Below are 20,481 nucleotides of genomic sequence, written 5' to 3' on the forward strand. Positions count from 1 at the left end.
AAGCAACCAATTAACATGTGTTACGTTCCTCTAGTACCCAGAGTAGACAGACAACTGACAATACGCACAGAATATGTGCACTTAAAATACCCATCCCATCTCTTTCCCAGAAATCTTCAGACATGCATGACATTTGCCAATACAACATAAAGCCTTTAGTTAATAATTCCCAAATTCTCTCTCTTCCTTTCTATTTTTTCATTTTTTTCTCCATCACTGACTCATGGGAATTCCTTTAATATTGAAATATCACATTCTCTTTTTTATCCTTATCTAGTGCTATTGATCATTTATCTCATTTCTTGCCTCTTCCTGGCTCTCTTCTATTTCTCTTTCAGCGCTATATTATATTCCATGGTCTTATATTCTTATATCACTCTTTACTATCTCTCTATAGTTTAGCCTATTAATACTTGTTCCTATTTTCAATCTTCTCCATGAAACTGTTGCTTCATGCTCCATGGGTTCTTCATATCATTTCCCCTAGTCTCTCTCAATCTCTATCAATAAAAATATTTTCCCTCTAAATCTTTATTGAACTTTCTGTCCTCCCACTTTGTTTGTACCTCATCCTTCTCTCTCTCTCTCGCTCTTTTTATACTCTTTTTTTCCCCCTCAGCATTCTGATCTCTTTTTGCCTAGCATCTTGTAGCCTCTTCCTCTTATCCTTAAGGTTTCTTCTTTTACCTTATCCCAACAACTGGAAGTCCATAAATATCATCAAACCCATAAAAATTACATAAATTAAAGCCTCTATATATACACAAAATACTGGAATTGGAGCTAATATAGATATAAAAAACAGTTCCTTCATATTATTATTTATTCATAAGTTTCTAACACAAAAGAATATTCTGAATTAAGTCTTTTATTTTTGTTTCTGTATTTTTCTTAAAGGAGAGGTAACTAACTACAACATGTACTTAATCACAAAATGAATAGTTATTTAGCTAGATATAGACGCAAAGGCAGAGGTGAGTCTCAGCTGCTTTGACATATATCTTATTTTAGCTCTCCTGAAAACATTATTTAAATTACCTCTAGACTTCAGCTGAACAGGTTCAGGTCCCGTAGCCTCTCCTCATAGAGCCTGCCCTGCTGCACCCTGATCATGCAAGTGGCCCTCCTCTGGACCCTATCCATGTTGTCCACATCCTGCCTGAAGTGCAGTGCCCAGAACTGGACACAGTACTCCAGCTGTGGCCTGACCAGTGCTGCATAGAGGGGGAGGATCACCTCCTTGGACCTGCTTCAGATGCATCTGTGGATGCATGACAAGGTATGGTTGGCCTTCCTCACTGCATCCCCACATTGCTGGCCCATGTTCATCTTGGAGTCAATGATGAGTACAAGATCCTTTTCCGCCTCTGTACTGATGAGTGTCTTAGTGTCATTAGCAAAATTGAACAGGCTGCTTTTTACCCGCTTGTCCAAGTCACTGTTGAAGATGTTGAACAGTACAGGCCCGAGGACCGAGCCCTGCAGAACCCCACTGCCCACATCCCTCCAGGTCAAAAATGACCCATCCACTACCACTCTCTGGGTGCGGCCCTCCACGCAGTTGGCGACCCAATTAACTGTGTGGGTGTCGACACCACTGTCCCTCAGTTTCTTAACGAGAACGGGGTGAGAGACAGTATCGAAGGCCTTCCGAAAGTCCAGGAAGACTATGTCCACTGCTACCCCTGCATCTAAGGATTTGGTGACCTGGTCATAGAAGGCCACCAGGTTGGTCTGACAGGACCTGCCACTAATGAACCTGTGTTGGTTGCTCCTAAGCATGATCTCCCCTGCTGGCCCCTCGTGGATATGCGCCAGAATAATTTTTTCAAAAAGCTTGCCCAGGATCGAGGTAAGACTAACTGGCCTATAGTTTCCTGGGTCTTCCTTCTTCCCCTTTTTGAAGATGTGAACCACATTGGCCCTCTTCCAGTCCTCTGGCACAACACCCGAGCACCATGAGTGCTTATAAAGCTGTGCCACTTAAGTTCCAAACCTTGAGGGTAAGTTAGGTTTCTTTCTCTACTGGGTATTTGAGTAAAAGAGGCTGCATCTAAACAAGACATAGTATTCATAGATTTCATAGATTTCATAGACATCAGGGCTGGAAGGGACCTCGGGAGATCATCGAGTCCAGCCCCCCGCCCAAAGGGCAGGAAGTCAGCTGGGGTTATAGGATCCCAGCAAGATAAGCATCCAATTTACTCTTGAAGGTGTTCAATGTAGGTGCTTGAACCACCTCCGATGGCAGACTGTTCCAAACCTTGGGGGCTCGGACAGTAAAGAAATTCTTCATTATGTCCAGCCTGAAACGGTCTTGCAGGAGTTTATGACCGTTCAACCTAGTCATCCCTTGGGGCGCTCTGGTGAACAAACGTTCCCCCAGATCCTGGTGGTCACCCCTGATAAACTTATAGGTGGCCATCAGATCACCCCTGAGCCTGCTCTTTTCCAGGCTAAAGAGTCCCATGTCTCTCAGCCTATCATCGTAAGATCTGTTTTCTTGACCTCTGATCATGCGCGTGGCTCTCCTCTGGACTCTCTCAAGCTTCTCCACATCCTTTTTGAATTGTGGAGCCCAAAACTGGACGCAGTACTCTAGCTGCGGCCTCACGAGGCCGAGTACAAGGGGAGAATGACGTCCCGGGATTTGCTTGAGAAGAATCTATGGATGCAAGCCAGTGTTTTGGTCACTGTACTAGCCGGAGCATCGCATTGCAGGCTCATGTTCACCTTGTGGTCAATGATGACCCCCAAGTCTCTTTCTTCTGTAGTGCTATCCAACGTAGCACTGCCGAGCCTATAAGGATGCTGCAGGTTTTTCCTTCCAAGGTGGAGAACCTTGCATTTTTTGGTGTTAAACACCATGAGGTTCTCGTCTGCCCATTTGCTGAGCTTGTCCAGGTCAGCCTGGATCACCTGCCTATCTTCTGGCGTGGATGCTTTGCCCCAAAGTTTGGTGTCATCGGCGAACTTGGCCAGTCCACTCCTAACTCCAATGTCCACATCGTTAATGAAGATGTTGAACAGCATGGGTCCCAGGACAGAGCCTTGAGGGACCCCACTGGTCACAGGACACCATGATGAGTGACTGCCATCAATTACAACCCTCTGGGTCTGACCACGGAGCCAATTTCCCAGCCAGCGGATCGTGGTGGAGCCAAGGCCACAACTGGGCAGTTTTGCCAAGAGGTGATCATGGGATACCAGATCAAAAGCTTTTTTGAAGTCAAGATATATGACATCAATCCCTTCTCCCTCATCCAGGTGATAGGTCACCTGGTTGTAGAAGGAAATGAGATTGGTCAAACAAGACCTACCCGCAACAAACCCGTGCTGGCTATCCCTTAGGATGTTAGCCTGGGCCAGTCCATCAAGGATGGCCTCCTTAATAAACTTTTCTAGGATCTTCCCCAGGATAGAAGTCAGGCTAATGGGCCTGTAGTTAGCCGGATCCAATCTCCTCCCTTTCTTGAAGATCAGCACCACATTGGCCTTCTTCCAGTCTTCGGGCACTACACCAGAGTGCTAGGAGTTTTCAAAGATCCATGCCAGGGGCTGGGCTATGACGCTCGCCAGCTCCTTGAGTACCCTGGGGTGCAGATTGTCAGGGCCAGCTGACTTGAAGGTATCCAGCTTCTCAAGGTGTTCCTTCACCCCTAACCCTAGAGCACATGTATAGGTCCCGTGAGATCTATACTGCAGAGCTAATTAGTAGGCATGTGCAAATAGGGACATATTTAATTTGGATTTGGATTTGGCTGATTTGGAGAAAAGTGATTTGATTCAGGGATTTGGATCACTATCCCAAATGATTTGGCTTAACTGACTTTGAAAGATTCAGTGCTGATTCAGAGACTGGACCATAGACTATAATGGGGAAATCACTGAAATACCTATAATTTTGTCATTTTTTGGCAGGGTTGGATGACAACAGCAGGGATGGTAGCCCTTCTGAGAGCATGAAGTCTGCCAGTTTTCAAGGGGATGGGTGCAGAGGTTTCTGAGAAACTGTACCTCAAACTGCTGAAAGCAAAACTCATGACGTGTGACTTTGTGCGTGTGTTAAGGCACAGTGGGATGAAAACAGCAGGGATGGTAACCTGTAACAGGGGACCTTCCTGGTGCTCAGGCAGAAACAGCTCACAAAAGGCACAGAAGGACTGCAGACAGGCTTATGTGCTGTTTCTATGTCCTTCCCCCAGAGCACTGTGATTGGAAGGGGACTCAGGGAAAGATCACAGTCACTGGCCAGATACAGAAGTCAATCTTTCCACCCCCTCTGCTCCCCTTCCCTCTTCTCAGTTTGTTTGCCTGAAAGACTGCCTTCCTAATCTCCAAATCTTTTCCAAATTGATTTGGAGGCTCTGGATTCAGTGATTCAAACTCCAAATTGGGCTGAATCAAATCAGCACACCCCTACTAATTAGTCAACTCTGCAGGAAACATCTTGTGTAAATGTACCCATTGAGACTTAAAATAACAGATTGTAGAGGGGAAAAAAACATTGTTCAGTAGTTCCATGGGATTAATCTGATGAGGATATACTGTTTATTTTCTTCAAGCAAGCAGAAAGGATTGTGCCATAACTGGTACATTAATATTAGATAGCCATTGCTAATCACTGACTCAGATATCTTTTATGCTATCTGCCACCAGCAATTTCAGGAATCAAACTGCATACACTTGGGTAGAAACAATTTTATAATATTCATTCTGCAGCCTGAATTATAATATTCATTCTGCAATTTAGACACTAGAAGAATTTGTACACTGAAATTAATTCTTGTTTAGGACTAAAAATCTGCTTCTCATTCTAAAGGTGGAATGGACTCTTCAGTCTTCTTCAGTCTAGAATACTGGTACTCAGCTTATGGATTGAGAACTTGTGTTCCCACATTCAGTTTTGAAAAAAAGCATAAAGTGAGTGATCTAAACCTTAAAATTGGTTTGTTGATTGGTGGGCCACAAAGAGTCCTGGCAGCCCAGGAAAATTTAAACCAATGTGTAATATATATCTTTCAGTCTGGAAGTTTGGTAGGAAATCAATAAGAGAAACTTTCTGAGAATATATTTTACACTAGTTAAAAAATAATTTCTTATCTACAATACAGATAATTTGTCTGACTGCTTAAAATCCCCAGAAATGTTTTATAACTTACATTTCTCATTAATATAACAAGTTCATTAAAGTAAATGAAGGTTAATTGAATCAACGGAGGTACTATATTTGAATAGATTATTGCATTTCTCTTTTAATAGTTTATCTTTCATTCTTCTATCTTCATGTTCTGAACAATTAGAATATCAAAGAGCTTTCATAAAGATACAGTACTATTATATTATTGAAAATTTCACCTATAGCATTTATACAAAATATTACAAATCTGGGGAAAGTACCTCAGGTTACGAAGCAAGAAAGTAATTCTTTATGTATCCACTGTGTGCATTTCTAAGATCTTTACCATTTGGATGATTACATTATCTCAATTTTATATTCACTATTCAGGAGGTAAATGTCAGCTTGAATCACTGAATCTCAATTTTTTACACCTTTCATTTTGGTTGATAGGCTTTTTACCCGTTGTAATTTATTGCTATTACTGATGAAAGTATAAAATGAAAAGCTGAGAGTGTAATCAAGGGTAATGGTGAACCAAATACCATGTGATAATAAATCAGCAAGCAAAAAATACTCTAGAGATAAATGAAGATGTTTACCATTTCAGTTTGAATACTGTTACAACAACTGTTTATGTAAAATACAAGTCTGAACAAAGAGAACTATATTTTCTTCTTTTATGTAAAATACTACCACATGTCTTGGCTCTTTATTAGAGAGAGCTGTGTAGACATCCTTTGAACTTGAGAACTGACACTTATGGCTCGCACATGAATTCTGAATTATTTTGTGATATAAATTTTCATTTTAAATCACAATATATAATAGGGAAAGGAAAAAAATATTATGCGAGAAAATACTGTGGCAAAAAGATGTGTGAATTTTAGAAGCATATATAATGTTAAAATCATAGCCTGTGACTATCCAACTGTCTCCCTTTAAAATTAATACAATAGGAAAACATCTGCTAGCTCTTAAGTGAAGAAATTATAACAAAAGCTGAGTAGAGACAGTTATTTAGCATAACTTTACCTTCTTCCTCTTCAATATTTCATTCATGTTTCATCATTAAATAAAATACAACTAAAAAAAATTAAGGCAGTCAATATAAAGGCAGAACTCCCAATGCAAATCAATAATGGTGCATCTGATCCAAAACTTATTAATGTAAATGGAAAAACTCCCATTGAGTTTAATGAAGTTTTGAATAAGGTCTTTCATTAGGATTTGGACCACACATTGTCTGATATGCAAATAAATCCTGGTAAAAAAATTTCATACCCAGCTTTTATGTATCCCAAAGCCCTAAATATCTTTTGTAAGTCTCTGCTGTGAAAAAGTAATCATATATTAGATAACAGTCACTGTACCTTTGGATATTGTTTGACAGGAATCAGTACTCTCTCTGACAGCTTTATGTTTTTGTTGCTGATGACATCGAGGTATTTCTTTTCTTCATCTTCTTTTTTTCCATCAGAACTCTGAAATTTTTCAATTTCTGAAAAAATTAAGAAAAAGAAAATGTAATCCATGAAATGTTTAGTCTTGTCCTCAGAAATTCTATTTACCATATCAATCCTATTTTTAAAATTAAGTTAAAAGTTTGAGCTGCATACTAGCACCAGTTTGAGCTGTATGCTAGCTCCAGTTAAATTAGTGGGAGCTCTACCAGTCAATTAATAAAAACTAATATTTGACACAATGATGGAGAAAAAAACTAGAGAAATGGCATTCAAAAGCCCTCAGTGGGAACATCTACCTGAGACACTTACTGCAGAGTTACATAATTAGGTCCTCAGTAAAGCATCAGTGATCTACATGTGCTGAGCTATTAGGCTGGAGCAAACTAATTAACTCTACCATAGGTTAGTACTTCAGATACAAGTACTAGCCTATGGTTGAGTTTACTCCACTGCAACGCACATGAGATACTGGATGGGCTGAAGTTGGTTCAGTGTGGGGGCTGCCTGCTGGCTAGCCCTGCACTGAAGCACCTTTGTGCCCCAGTCCCTCAAAAGCACATTGAGCTGGATCAGAGCAGCCACCAGCTGGCAGCCTGCAGTGCCCCTGCTCAACATGCAAACACAGTGCCCAAGAGCAATAAACTCCAGTGCAAACTGTGCCAGAGTTTATTGCGTCATATTAATACTCACATGTAGATGTCCCCAATATTGGTCTAATTTTGTTCCCATGGAAGCAGATAATAAAACTCTCATTGTTGTCAGTGGGAATAGATACAAGCCTATATTGAACAACTTACTTTTGAAAATCCCATATGTAATTCAGTAATAACGAAAGATCCACCTCAGCCTACCACAAGAAGTAGTGGATTGGCTAAGCTGGATAGCATTCCACAATTATCATCTGGCTGAATTTAAGATTATATTTGAAACAGTTTGGCTTCAGAATGAGACCCTTCAAAGCTGAAAGATCCAAGAAGTAACATTTTCATGTAGGTCATGATTAAAGTTCAGGCCAATTTTTATAAGTAACGCTACTTCTAGTATTTTTGTACCTGTTATTGCTAAATAAAAGTTTTAATTAGGAGATATCATACTAAAATGAGAAATTCTGATGCCTTTTTTATCTTAATCTCACAAAAATAGGGGTTAAAAGGCCATTTGTTATTGTACTGAAGTTAGAAATTCTGGAATAATACTCACTAAAATCATCTCTTAGTTTTCAGCATATATTGACTAGTGTGTCCTGTGTTTTTAATTGTTAAAAAAAATTAAATGACAAGACCAAAACAAGTTAGACTAAATTTCCAGTCTGAACTACAGCTGGGTGTATTAGATGACATTGTTCTATGAAATAATAGTTTTTAAAAGTATTTGATAGTTTCCCCAAATTGGCCTAAAAATATTCTGATTGGTTTAGTTATGAACAATGTCACATGTGAAAACTGGTTGCAGCATGGTAAGCAAAGGAAAATGATAACACAGGAATATATCACATTGAAAGAATTATCTATTATCTTGAAATTTTGTGATACTGTAACCATGATTAAAAGGTCAATATTAATAGTAATATCTTTATTAACAGTTTAATAGTAAATGGTAGAACCTGAGCTACTGTAAGTGCTTTCCAAACTATCATTTGAGAAGGAGCAGTTGCTAAATCATGGAGCTCCTGACTAAGTAAAGGAAGAGAAGCACATAAGAAAGGAGTGGAAAGGTGTCATGTTAACTTGATTTACAATAAGCTGCAAAACAAAAGTGTGCCAAAGATATCACTGTTTGTACTAACAGTGGACAAACTGCTAATCTTTTCATGCCAATCCAGTTTTTTTTCCCAAGTCTTCATTAATCTTTAGCTCTTAAATACCACGATAGGCTTAGAAAAACTTAGAAAAAAAACAAGACATCCAAAAAACAGTAACTTGACATATGAAATTAAATTTTGAAGAGGTGTAAACAATGGTAGAAATTGGAAAATAATTTAAAAGGACTCTGAGGGCATTTATAGACATGCTCCAAGAGGCAGAGAGGGACACTTTAATTAGAGCAGCCCAGAGTGTCACCTGTATCAGCATCCCTGTGTTGAAAAATGGTGGTAGGAAAGCTTTAATGAAAGCTCCTTGAACAAGCTTTAAAGCACTTTTGCCACCATTTTTCATGCTGTGCATTTAATCAAGTCTGTTCCGATGAACTGCAATTACAGTGCATCGAAGCAGCCACTCTGCAAATGTACAGATACCCTGAGACGTTAATTTTTATCAAAACTAGTAACAACAAAATGAGTTTGTTTGCAAAAATTGAGCCAACTACACCAGAAGAAAATGCGTGTAATACATAATAGTCATCAAGAATGAGAAATCTGGAAAGCAGTCAGTAGGTATCTAGTTAAGGCATGAGTTTGTAAAACAATAGCTACATAAAAATTAGCCAGCCCAGGTAGAAAACATAGCATTCCAGAAAAGGGAAGTGTTGTATCATCTGTTCTATTGAGCAGTTGCAATCATACCAAGAATATTGCATTTTAGTGCATCTCATTACTCAAAAGCTAGGCAAGCTGGAAGGGGGTAAAGAAAAATGTAAATAAATGTTTAGTGTAAGTTTTTCATTTACAATGAAAAACTAAGGAAGGGAAAAGGAAAGAAGAGGGCCAAGAACAATTTAGAAATTGATTAAGATAAATAAACAGCAAGAAGGAGAATGAATCATTTAGAAAGGTACAAAGTATCAAAAGTAGGAGTAATGGAGTGAAATTAAGGTGAGGAAAATTTAGGATTTATGCCATGAGAGACTTCCTATACTGAGAGCTATTAGGCTGTTCATATTCTCAAAAGCAGAGTAGGAAAAAGGTCCATCATTTTGGACTAACAGATTATACCAGACAAAGAAAAAACAAATATACAACATAACTAATTTTAAAATATCCTGAAGGTGGACAGACATGTTCAATTCATCTTCAAAATAAATCAATGATACTATACTTTAGAGTAGCTAGAGTTTATTATTTGTAATTTAAAGGATCGTGACTTATGAGAAAAGGCTGAGTGAACTGGGCTTATTTAGTTTGGAGAAGAGAAGATTGAGAGGGGTTTTTCAATTTTCACAGTACTTTTATAAACACCAATTCAGATAAAAACTTGTGCTAAAAGTTCATTCTGATTTAAGCAAAAGCATAAGTGTTACTATTAATTGAGATGTTTTCCTGAATCTTAAATATTAACTAAATTATACTATTAATACCCTGTGTGGTAGTTAAATGAAATTATTGTATTCATTTCATAAACAGTAAAAGTGGCCTTGGGAAAGTAATGGGGGGAATCATTTCCAATATGAGCTTGCAAAATTAGAAACTTAATTAAGGTACACAGTAACATTCAGGTAGGTTAGGGGGAATGTTAGATCAAGTTAAAAATAATCTTAGTTATCCAATCTAAGGTAAATCATGATGGGAGACTAGTGGGAGGGCAATCAGGCTCTGTGTGGGGATCAGGGTAGGCAGGTGGGATCTGTGGGGGATGGGAGGGATCAAGGGGTTTACAGAGAGGGATTGGGGGGGCTAGGTACAGGGCAGGGGTTGGGGAGGTGGGGAGACGGGGGGAGTTATGAAGACCAGGAAGGTTTTGTGGGATCAGGAAAGCTAGTGGTGACCGTGGGGTGGCCTGGGACGATGAGGGGCTCTACTCCCCACCCCCTGGGACCAGGAGCTATTTTTATCTCCCTTCCCCCTATAAATGAAAACCCCTCCCCAGTAAACCAACCCACCTGTCTGTCCCCCTCCCTCTCTTTTACTTCCTTAGTTCCTGGCACTGGTGAATGCTGGTAAGACCAGAGCCAGGAGCAGCTTGTTGGATGGGGGGTTTGGCAGGCTTGGGGTGGAGGTCTGGGTGGTACAGGGGGGGAGGGGCTGGGGGGCTAGAAATAGCTTGATTAGCTGAGGGGTGGGAGAGTAGGAAAAGTGCAGTGCTGGGACTGGGGCCAGAGGCTGGGCCTTCCCAGTCCAAAGCTGCTCTGGGAATTGTATAGAATTTCAGTTAGATTGATCTCTCCTGATCATATTTAACTTAAACTGCCTCAGAGGTACACTTAACTGATATCAGGTTGGATTTCTTTAGGCCAATTTAAGTGTCCTGAACTTCTGTACAGTTTGGACTTAGATCCACCTAAGTAGGGATCTAAGGCTAGGTACAGACATTACACAAAAAAAACCCAACAGTATAAGTGATCAAAAACCAGTCTAAATCTGTAACAGAACAAACATTCAGTGCATGCAGATTAGTTTTAAAATGGCCGGATGGATGTAGTATCAGATATGCTGGAGGGCAGGGTTAGGATTCAGAGAGACCTAGACTGGATGAAAAAAAAATCATGATGCTCAAAAAGGAGACGTGTAAAGTCCTGCACTTAAGACAGAAAAATCCATGCACTGCTACAGGCTGGGGGCCAACTGGCTAAGCAGCAGCTCTGCAGAAAATGACCTGGGAACAATATGTTGAATATGAACCAGCAGTGTGTCCTTTTTGTGAAGAAGGCTAACAGCATATTGAGCTGCATTAGTAGAAACATTGCCAACAGATCAAGGGAAGTGATTTATTTCCCTCTATTTTGTACTGGTGAGGCCACATCTGGAGTACTGTGTTCAGTTTTGGGCTCACTAGAGAAAGAATGTAGACAAATTGCAGACAGCCTAGTGGAGGACAATGAAAATTGTTAGTGGGCTGGGGAACATAACTTATGAGAAAAGGATGAGTGAACTGGGCTTATTTAGTTTGGAGAAGAGACGATTGAGAGGGGATGTAATAGTAGCCTTCAAGTACCTGAAGGGTGGTTACAAAGAGGATAAAGCTAGACTGTTCTCCACGATGGCAGATAAACAGAACAAGGAGAAATGGTCTCAAATTGCATTCACTGCAGGAAAGGAACTTTAGGTTAGATACTAGGAAAAACTCTCTCGCTAGGAGGGTAGTAAAGCACTGGAACAGGTTACCCGGAGAGGTGGTGTAATCTCCATCCTTGGAAGTTTTAAGACCCAGCTAGATAAAGCCTTGGCTGGGATCATATAGTTAGGGATGGTCCTGCTTTAAGGGGGCAGTTGAACTGGATGACCTCCTGAGGCCCCTTCCAACCGCAATTTTAAATGATTCTAAGATTCTATGATTTAATCAATTTAGGTAAAAAACAATCTATCAAACTTTTGTCCTAGGTCCCCTCCTGACTGAAGTTAGGTCACAGTCCTCTGGCATCCCAGGCAGCTTTGCAATTTCCCCACTAACACCCCTTCACATGGTGGGTGGGCTAGCCTCAGTCCATGCTTATCTCCTCTGGCCAAGTGCTAGGCCAGCCCTGCTCCCAGGCTGTCGCAGACCTAAGGCAGCAAAATCTCTGCTCCTCAGCCCTGTGTCCTGACTTCATCTGTTAGCTGGGCCAGGCAGTGGGGTTAGGCAGGGGTAAAGTGGAAGCCCCCATCCTCACCACCCCCTCCAGCCCCCTCAGGCAACACAGTTTAAGGGGGCCATGAAGTGGGAGCTTTTGCCATTCCTCACTGCCTGGCCCATGTGGACAGTACAGCTTCTCTCCACAGTCCTGGCTCCCCACCAGCTGTCTGTGGTGGAGGGGGAGAAGGGGGAAAGTGGAGGCTCCTAACCTGTGTCCCCTCCAAGTCAGCACAGCTGGCAGGCTAGGGCAGGGGCATCTGCTTTCCCTCCCCCTTCCCACTGCTGACAGCTGGCAGGGAGGTGGGGCCATGGAAAGCAGCCATGCTGGGCCAGGCAGTGAGGAAAGGCGGAAGCCCCTGCCATGCAGACATCCCCAGCTGTGCTTGCTTGGAGAGGGGCTCCAATTTCCCCTCCTCTCCCCCTGCCACTAGGAGGTGGGGGACAGAGCTATGGATAGAAGCTGTGCTGGCCAGGCAGTGATGAAGGGTGGGAAGCCACTGCCACACAGACCCAGCCCCACCAGACCAAACCTCGGCTTTTCCCTTCTCTCCCACCACTTCTGGCTGACTTCTGGCAGCCAGCCACTAATGTGGGGAGCAGGGGTAGGGACAAATTCTGTGGTTTACCTTTGCAATGAGGCTGGCTGCCCCAGGGCTTCCCAAATCTCTCTCTCTAATGACCTCCCGGTGTCTGTGGTCACTGCCTTATGGGCTAATTGTGTGTTTCTAATCCACTCCTACACGACACCTCTTGCCTCACAGGTGTAATCACTCACTGTTGTTCCTTGCTGCTGTTTCCTTTTTGTCCTTATACTCTCAGCCCCTCCATCTGGACTCCGGACCCCTTCCTGCATCCTTCGGAACCTCCTTCTCCCCTTAGTTCCACCCAAAACCTTCAGACTGATTCTCCCATCCTATCAGGCATTTAGAGCTGCAGCCTTCCTGTTGGGCAATATTTCTTCACCAGCCTCCAGGACTTACTGCTAGTTTCTTTCAGGGCTGGGGCTTATATTTCTCATGCCCAGCCCTCTAGCTAATCACCAAGTGAGGCTCTCATTAGCCCACCTTTGACTTGGCTGCCCTCAATAATCTCTGGCAAGCTGGGAGGCATATGAGAATACCTCTCCTCTTCCTCCACCTTCTGGCTTCAGCCAATGCAGGCATCTGCATGCCTCCTCTGCCATCAAAGGGTGAACATGTGTTCGGTTCCCTCCCGATCCCACCTTAGAGAAAGCTACACAGCTTAGAGAAAGTCACGAAGATTTGATCAATTCTGCCTCAGGTTTTTTGAATGTTTGTACTTACTCTAAGGGAAAGGTTCACACCTGGGTGAACTAAGTTTGATGGGGTGACCATTTTTAATGTGATCTAACCTCTCCCTAACCTTCCTGAGCATTTGTATGTACCATAAGCTTCATGATTTTCAAAGAAGCTAACAACTATTGGCTTTCCTGGACTACTCATTACCTCTAAAAGTCCTGTTTATAATCCTGGGAAATAGATTCTCTTACACAGTATATTAAAGAAAAATGCCTAAAGCACCTTCTTCAGAATATCAATATGAGTATTTACCCTGTATACACTTTTAAAAAAATAAAAATTTAAGTGAGAAGGTTTATTGGTTCCCACTTTTAGCAGTAGACACCTCGCTTAGAAGCTGTACTGTTAAAACAATTTAAATCTTCCTGCAATGTAGAGTATATCTGACCCATTTCGTTGGGTAAATATTAAGCATTCTGTTTGGACATAAAGAATGATAGTGTCTATATAGATTGTTAAATCAGTCCAAGAATAGAAATATCAATTATTGAACTCTATTTTCTTCTACTGGTGTCATATATGATGCCATTTTACATCAAAATTGCTGTTATTAACAATAGGACCAATTACATCAATTCTAACTGAAAAAGCTCAAGGCCAAAAATCCGTTATTTACTTTTTATTGTATTACATCTCAACTAATCACAGGTGACTATTGTGAGTTAAATTGAGTCATTCTGGATTTATCCTGAGAAAAGTGAGGGAAAAATTGTCCTTCATTGTCCTTTATTTTTGCAGCTTATTATTCATACAACCCATATTTGTCATTTCAGAGCACAGTACAACAAACAAATTATGCTATTTCACTGAGCACTTCTAATGTACTTTAGTTCTCCTGCACTGATTAGCAACATAAACAAGATCCTGGCCCCACTGAAGTCAATGATAAAGCTCTTGTTAACCTAAATGCCATTAGAATTGTTATCAAAAAGAAAGAAAAATGTAGAGACTCTAAAACGATAGAGGCATTTTGTATGTATTAACTTTCTATTGATGTAGCTTTTCATTGTACAAGTCCTCAGTGGGTGCATCTACATGAAACGCTGCTGCTCAGTGGTTACTGCACATTTATTTAGTACTTCATTATACATATAATCATTTTGATTATATATAATCAAGTACTAAATAGAATATATATTCCTAAATATAATATATAATCAAGAATATACATATAATACATAGTCAACTACTAAATAAATCTGCAGTAACTGGAGTTACTGTGCAGTGTACTGGCAACCCCCTTTTAAGTAATACTACTGTGCAGTAACCTAATAATATTGTGCAGTAGCATACTAGCACTACTGATGCTGTGATGTAGCTGAATAATGCTGCACAGTAGCACTACACAGTCAGCATCTTGTGTAGATGAGTCCAGTGAATTCAAAAGGATTTTGGTTTATCGTTTAGAAACCTACTACTTCTTTTAGACATGGAGAGTTCTGAACAATGTATTTCAGTTATGTATACACTTGAATAGTTACTTAAAAAGGAACTTCTTTTAATTACATTAAAAAGGAACTTCTTTACCTCACCCGTTCCCCAAGACAATCCATGTACTGGAACAAACAAGTTCCTGGTGATGTTTATATTGCTCTTTGCACCAAATATATCGCTGATGAGAGAGGTGCACTTGCACTTTGCCCTATCACTAAGGGACTAATGCTGCCAATACATAATTGAGTGGCTGAGTTTGGGTTCTGGAATCAGTTGTCTTCCTCACTGTATTCAGTTCTCTGTTATTAATAGAATTAAAGACTGTCCACCAATCTCTCTTTTTATAGTACAACTTGCTTTTGAGCAAAAGCCTAACATAAAGCCCACCTACTATTTAAACGAGTGGTTCTCAGTTCTTTTGGACTTGAGGCATCCCTCCACTGCATAGTTTATTGAGCGTCACCCAATTTCAAAACAAATGTATATGTTACAGTTATTTTTTTCTCTGCAGTGGGGCTAGGCAGTGAAGAATGAGGGATTGGCCAGGCAGGTACAAGCTTGAGTCTGTGCCCATCTGCTTATCTCCTCACACCTCACTTATTTCCTCGTGCTTCAAGCCTTTCAAAGGATCTGGCAGCACCTCTAAGTGCTGTAGCACCCTGGTTGAGAATAAGTGATTTAAAGGCTTCAGTAAGACCTGATCTAAACATTATTGAAGTCAATGGGAAGTAACTGCTTGCACTAAAAAAGGGTGCTCCGCTGCTCAGAGGAGATGCAACAAATTCACAAGGAAACTAAAAATATAAAGACTATGTGGTGGAAGGAGCCCTCTGTTCATAGCAACACACACTTGAGAACGTACTCACAAATTCAAACTGTATTTTGATTTTTTATCAATGTAACTATTAGACATTTTGTGTTTACTAAAATTCTGGAGGAAAGGTCTTAAGAGATAAGGTAAAAATTTGAAGAGGGAACGTTTTTGAGCATCAGTGTTGATCCAATAAGAAGAAAAATGAGAAACCCAATGGAACATTTTCACCAATACCGATCTTATGAGGCATAAAGGGGAAAAGAAATCATCCCTGAGGAAAACTTCACACATTTTCCACCCACTTCTCCTTCAAGCTAACTGAATTATAGCAAGGAGACAGACAGCTATTCAATTACCTCCTACAGTACTTGTCAATCCCACAAAACACTTCATTTTTGCCTTTCATCAGCAATACATGCAGTACTCTTGCACTTTCCTTCTGTTCAGTTCACATGCATCTCTCTTAATGGGAAAAAAAACACACAGGGCATGTCCACACATACAGGCATGTGTGCTTGTAGCAGCTCAAATAGAAACAGCACAAATTTGTACCAGGGATTTTTGCCTCAGCACATGTGTCTGAACATGCACTTTGTTGTCAGGCAAGTTGTACCATTGGGGCAAAATACCCCTACCCAGCTCATCCTGGATCTGCAGCTGGGGGGAGCTACAGACCGGGGCCAGTACCTGTGCAGGCCCTAGCAGTATAAAAACCTGCCCTCTGCTGGCCCCAACAGTATAAAAAGCTACTCTGGCAAGCAGCTCATGGCTACTTGCTTTCAGGAGCTTTTGGGGTGGTCAACCTCCTCCTCGCCCTGGCCAAGTGGACACTGTACATGACCAGGAAGGAGGCCCTGGTTGGGAATGTGACCAGGGACTGCGAGGCTGCTTTCCTCTCACTGGGCCACACATGCAAAGCACCACTGCATGGTGTCTACTGGCTCCTTGAACACCTTTTATGACTGGGGGGCTCTGCTCAGTGTCCCCCTCAGGAGCACCCATTTTCATGTTTTGACCCTTTGACCCTCATGTCACTTCTGTCCTGTTTTTTGCCTTTGTTGTCCCCAAAAATTTAGCCATTGGTCCCATATAGTAGGGGCTACTAGTTAGCGGGTGGCTTTAGGGCCTATGGTAAACTGGATGCTACAAATAGACAGGAGCTTCTGGGGCCCAGCCATTTGGTATCTGGGGACACTAGCACCTTATACCAGCTGGACTGCTGAAGCAGCCCTAACCTAGAGTTCCCTGCATCTCCTACCCACTACAGCAGTCTGGCAGTGGTGGCTGCTGCCTGGATATGACCTGCTGCAACCTGCAACAGTATGTGACTCCAAGACTGTGCACCTGCCAGACCCGGATGGGGACTGCACAGCTGCAGTGGAGGTGCCTCCACCTCTGGGCCTGCTGCCAGTGGGCTTTGGCTGCACAGTTGGCCTTTGTGCAGCACTGCTGCCATGTGTGCTCCCACTCTGCCATCTAGGCAGCTATCGTCTGGAAGATGTTCTCAGCATGATGGCCTACTTTGAACTGTTACAGCATATCCTTCTGGCTCCAAATGGCCAGGAGATAAGCCACCTCATTTGCCCTCCAGCTGGGTCCCAGGTGCCATATCTGAGCAGGCTCCTCTCCCTGGATTCTGCCACTTGCCTCATCAGCAGGAATCCTGGTGTTCCCTATTTAAAACTGCAAATTCTCTGATAAAAAAATCCCAAATTCACTATTTAAAATACCCCAAAATTCATGTTCATCCACAATTAAAACAAAAGATCACTAGATCAGTTGGACAATGTTTTGTTGATATATTTACAATTTTAAAGCAATTTGGAAGCCTACCAGTGCATCTATCACTATCATCATAATAAAATAAATTCAAAATATTTATATGCTTTGATGTTTGCTTTAGCTTTCTTATCTTATCACAGGGGGCATTTGAGCGGGAGTGGGCTTGAGCAGGGGCCGCCACATGCCAACTCCCTAACCCACCCCCCGTGGCTCCACCGGCAGCAGCCAACGTGTCTGTGGCTGCCTCCAGGCACAGCAGCAGCATGGCTCTGTCTAACTCATGCTGAACGGACCCAGCCTGGCCTGCTCCACTAGCACACGGTTTTCCCAGTCCTGTCCAAAGCTGTGCACTATGGGGTGGGCTGGGCTGGGTCTGTTCAGCATGTATGGAGCCTGCATCAGGCAGTGCCACACTGCTGCTGTGCCTGCAGCCAGGCCATGATCACATTGGCTGCTGCCTCTGGTGCTCCAGGGGTGGGTGGGGGGATCAGCATGTGGCCAGCCTCTGCTCAAGCCCCCTCTGGGGGCCCAGCACTGCTCACAGGGACTGTGCATCGTGCCAGGCTGAGTCCTGCCTCCATGTGCTCTGGCCCAACTCCATGGAGGCAAGATCAGGCCTGGAAAAATGTGCGGTCCCTGTGAGTGGTGCCAAGCCCCTGGGTGAAAGCCCAGGTATCCCGTGCTGCCTGAAGGTGGACAACCCTGTGACAAGCGGCACAGGCAGCTCTGGGTCTGAGGCAACTGAGGCCGCTTCACTCCATGGTGGGGCTCTGGCAGACATGGGCCCTGCTGGGTCTGAGGGGCAGAGGGGCTTTGTGCCCTGAGGGAGAAACAGGTCGCTTGACCAGAGCCCCCCATTCCCACAGCCCCACCCCCACCTTTCATCCCTACTTATCAAGGACAGCGCACAGGGTATGCCACACCCTTCAACACTCGTGCTTGTTCCCTTGCAGGCAGAGGGAGCATGCCAGGGCAGCAGGTGCACTATAGAAATGCTCTGGCTGGAACTCCAGAGCATCAAGCCAGAGCATCTCTGGAGTTCCCAAGTTAGGGACTGTGCCTTGCCCTGCTTTTTCTTCATGGAGCTTTTTTTTTTAGTTTGAGCCCGCTCTGCAAATATTCAACTCTATGGAAAGGACTTTGGAGTCTTGGTAGACCACAGACTCAGTATGAGTCTATGGTGTGATGCAGCCACACAAAAAGCCAATGTGGTTTTGTGCTGGATCAATAGAAGCATTAGGCACAAGACTCATAAGCTGATAATCATAGAATCATAGAAAATTAAGGTTGGACGAGACCTCAGGAACTCATCTAGTCCAATCCCCTGGTCAAAGCAGGACCATCCCCAGCTAGATCATCCCAGACAAGGCTGTGTCCAGCTGGGTCATAAAAACCTCAAAGCATGGAGCATGGTTACCTCTCTGGGTAACCTGTTCCAGTGTTTTACTACCTTCCTAGTGAGAAAATTCTTCTTAATATCTAACCTAAACTTCCCTTGCTGCAACTTGAGAGCATTGCTCCTTGTTCTGTCATAATGCCTCTCTACTCAGCCTCATCTGGAAACACTGAGTGTCCTTTCTGAATTTTATAGAATTTTATAGAAGGGAAACACCCTTTTTCTCTCTTTACCAAACTGATCTATTGACTGAAAGAATGAATGGCTCTTGCTCTTTAAAAATGATCTGTTTTACTTTTACAATCCCAATAAAATGATGTTAATTATAGTTCACTTCAATGTACTTGACATCTATTACAAAACTTGTGTCAGGAATATAGTTTTTCCATTAAGTTTAGGCATTCTTCAGTAGAAACATTCTTTGCTATACTTAAAGTCATGTCAAAACTTGTCAAAAAATAATGTTCTTCCTGTCATCCTGTCCAAGCTACCACAAAATGGAAGCTACACATACCTTCCTCAGCTGTCAACATTTGCTTTCCATTTAGAAGAACCATGCAAGCACTTACCTAGATTCTTTAAGGGGAGCAGGCAATTCATTTTCTTGTGTCTGCAGTAGTAGCATTGTTTCATTAAAAAAAAAATAAAGCTGCTAACACAAGTTCATGCTATTTTCAGAACTGGTTTATTTCCAGAATTAGACTAATTTACATTTCATCTGTAAAAAATACCATTAACCTCTTGTGATACACACAGGAATGTGTATCTATTATAACACTTACATTTTGTACATACATGCTGGGTAAGTGCTGCTCTCTTCTCATAGTCATTTGGTCCTTCACTCTAAGGACTATCATAGCTGCATCTGTTCCAGAGTTTATGGGGATGTACATATGATTTATCTACCACATACATGATGCAGGCACTAAACAAATGGAAAGGCCTTAATCCAAAAAACATGAATCACAATAATCTCATTTAACTATATAGGTACCTAAGTTTTCACAAGTACAGTTCCCTAGAGTTCTGCTACTCCAAATATCTATAGGTTAGTGGTGGGGAAAAAGGTGGATCCAACCAGCAGTTGGACTCCACTTGCCAGCAAGCCCTGCCTGTATAGCTCCTGATTGGTCTCCATGAAGACTGGACAGGCAGGAGCTGCATAAGCACAGTGTGTAGCTAGGTGGGGAGCTGCTCTGGGGCTGGGATCTTGGGGCAGTGATAGCACAGGGCTGCGGCAGAGCCACAATCCACTCCCTGCACGCCACTGCCCACAGAACCCTCATCTGTCGCAAGGGGTATCATAGTATTGTCCCAGTCCTGGTCCTCCCAAGATCCCAAAGTCTCCCCAGCTCCACCCACCCATTTCATTCTTGGCTTCAGACCCATCAGAGCCATCCAGTTCTGAGTCCTGCCCCTATCGGTGGCAGCCAGAAGGAGCTTGCATCACAGGGTCTGCAGGGAAATGGAGTCTGCCATGGGCCTGATTTAGCCCTTTGCCCACCCCTGCTATAGGCACTGCTACCTTGGCAGACTTAAGTGGCTCAGTGCCTATCTCAAATAACAGAGTCAACTCACATTAAGAAGCTAGTTATCCCTCTGCCTAAGACCCCTGAGGTTTGCCTGATAATGCCACACCTGATACTACCAGCATTAAGTTCAGCACAGAATACAGCAAGTATACCATGCTTGTTTGACAAAATGTCCAGAAGATGTGATGCTTCT

General features: G+C 42.4%; 1 protein-coding gene across 3 annotated transcripts in view; it reads right to left on the reverse strand.

The window, feature by feature from the left end:
- The window catches only part of KHDRBS2 (KH RNA binding domain containing, signal transduction associated 2), a 736,982-nt gene that overhangs the window by 587,046 nt on the left and 129,455 nt on the right, over positions 1-20,481 (reverse strand). For all 3 annotated transcript variants that reach the window (XM_090034488.1, XM_090034497.1, XM_090034495.1), the window contains exon 2: positions 6,493-6,620. In XM_090034488.1, the coding sequence (XP_089890614.1) occupies positions 6,493-6,620 (128 nt within the window). The remainder of the gene's footprint in view (positions 1-6,492; positions 6,621-20,481) is intronic.

The sequence above is a fragment of the Crocodylus siamensis genome, chromosome 1, assembly GCF_052110815.1.
Source record: "Crocodylus siamensis isolate JL-2025a chromosome 1, ASM5211081v1, whole genome shotgun sequence".
Taxonomy (NCBI): Eukaryota; Metazoa; Chordata; order Crocodylia; family Crocodylidae; genus Crocodylus; species Crocodylus siamensis.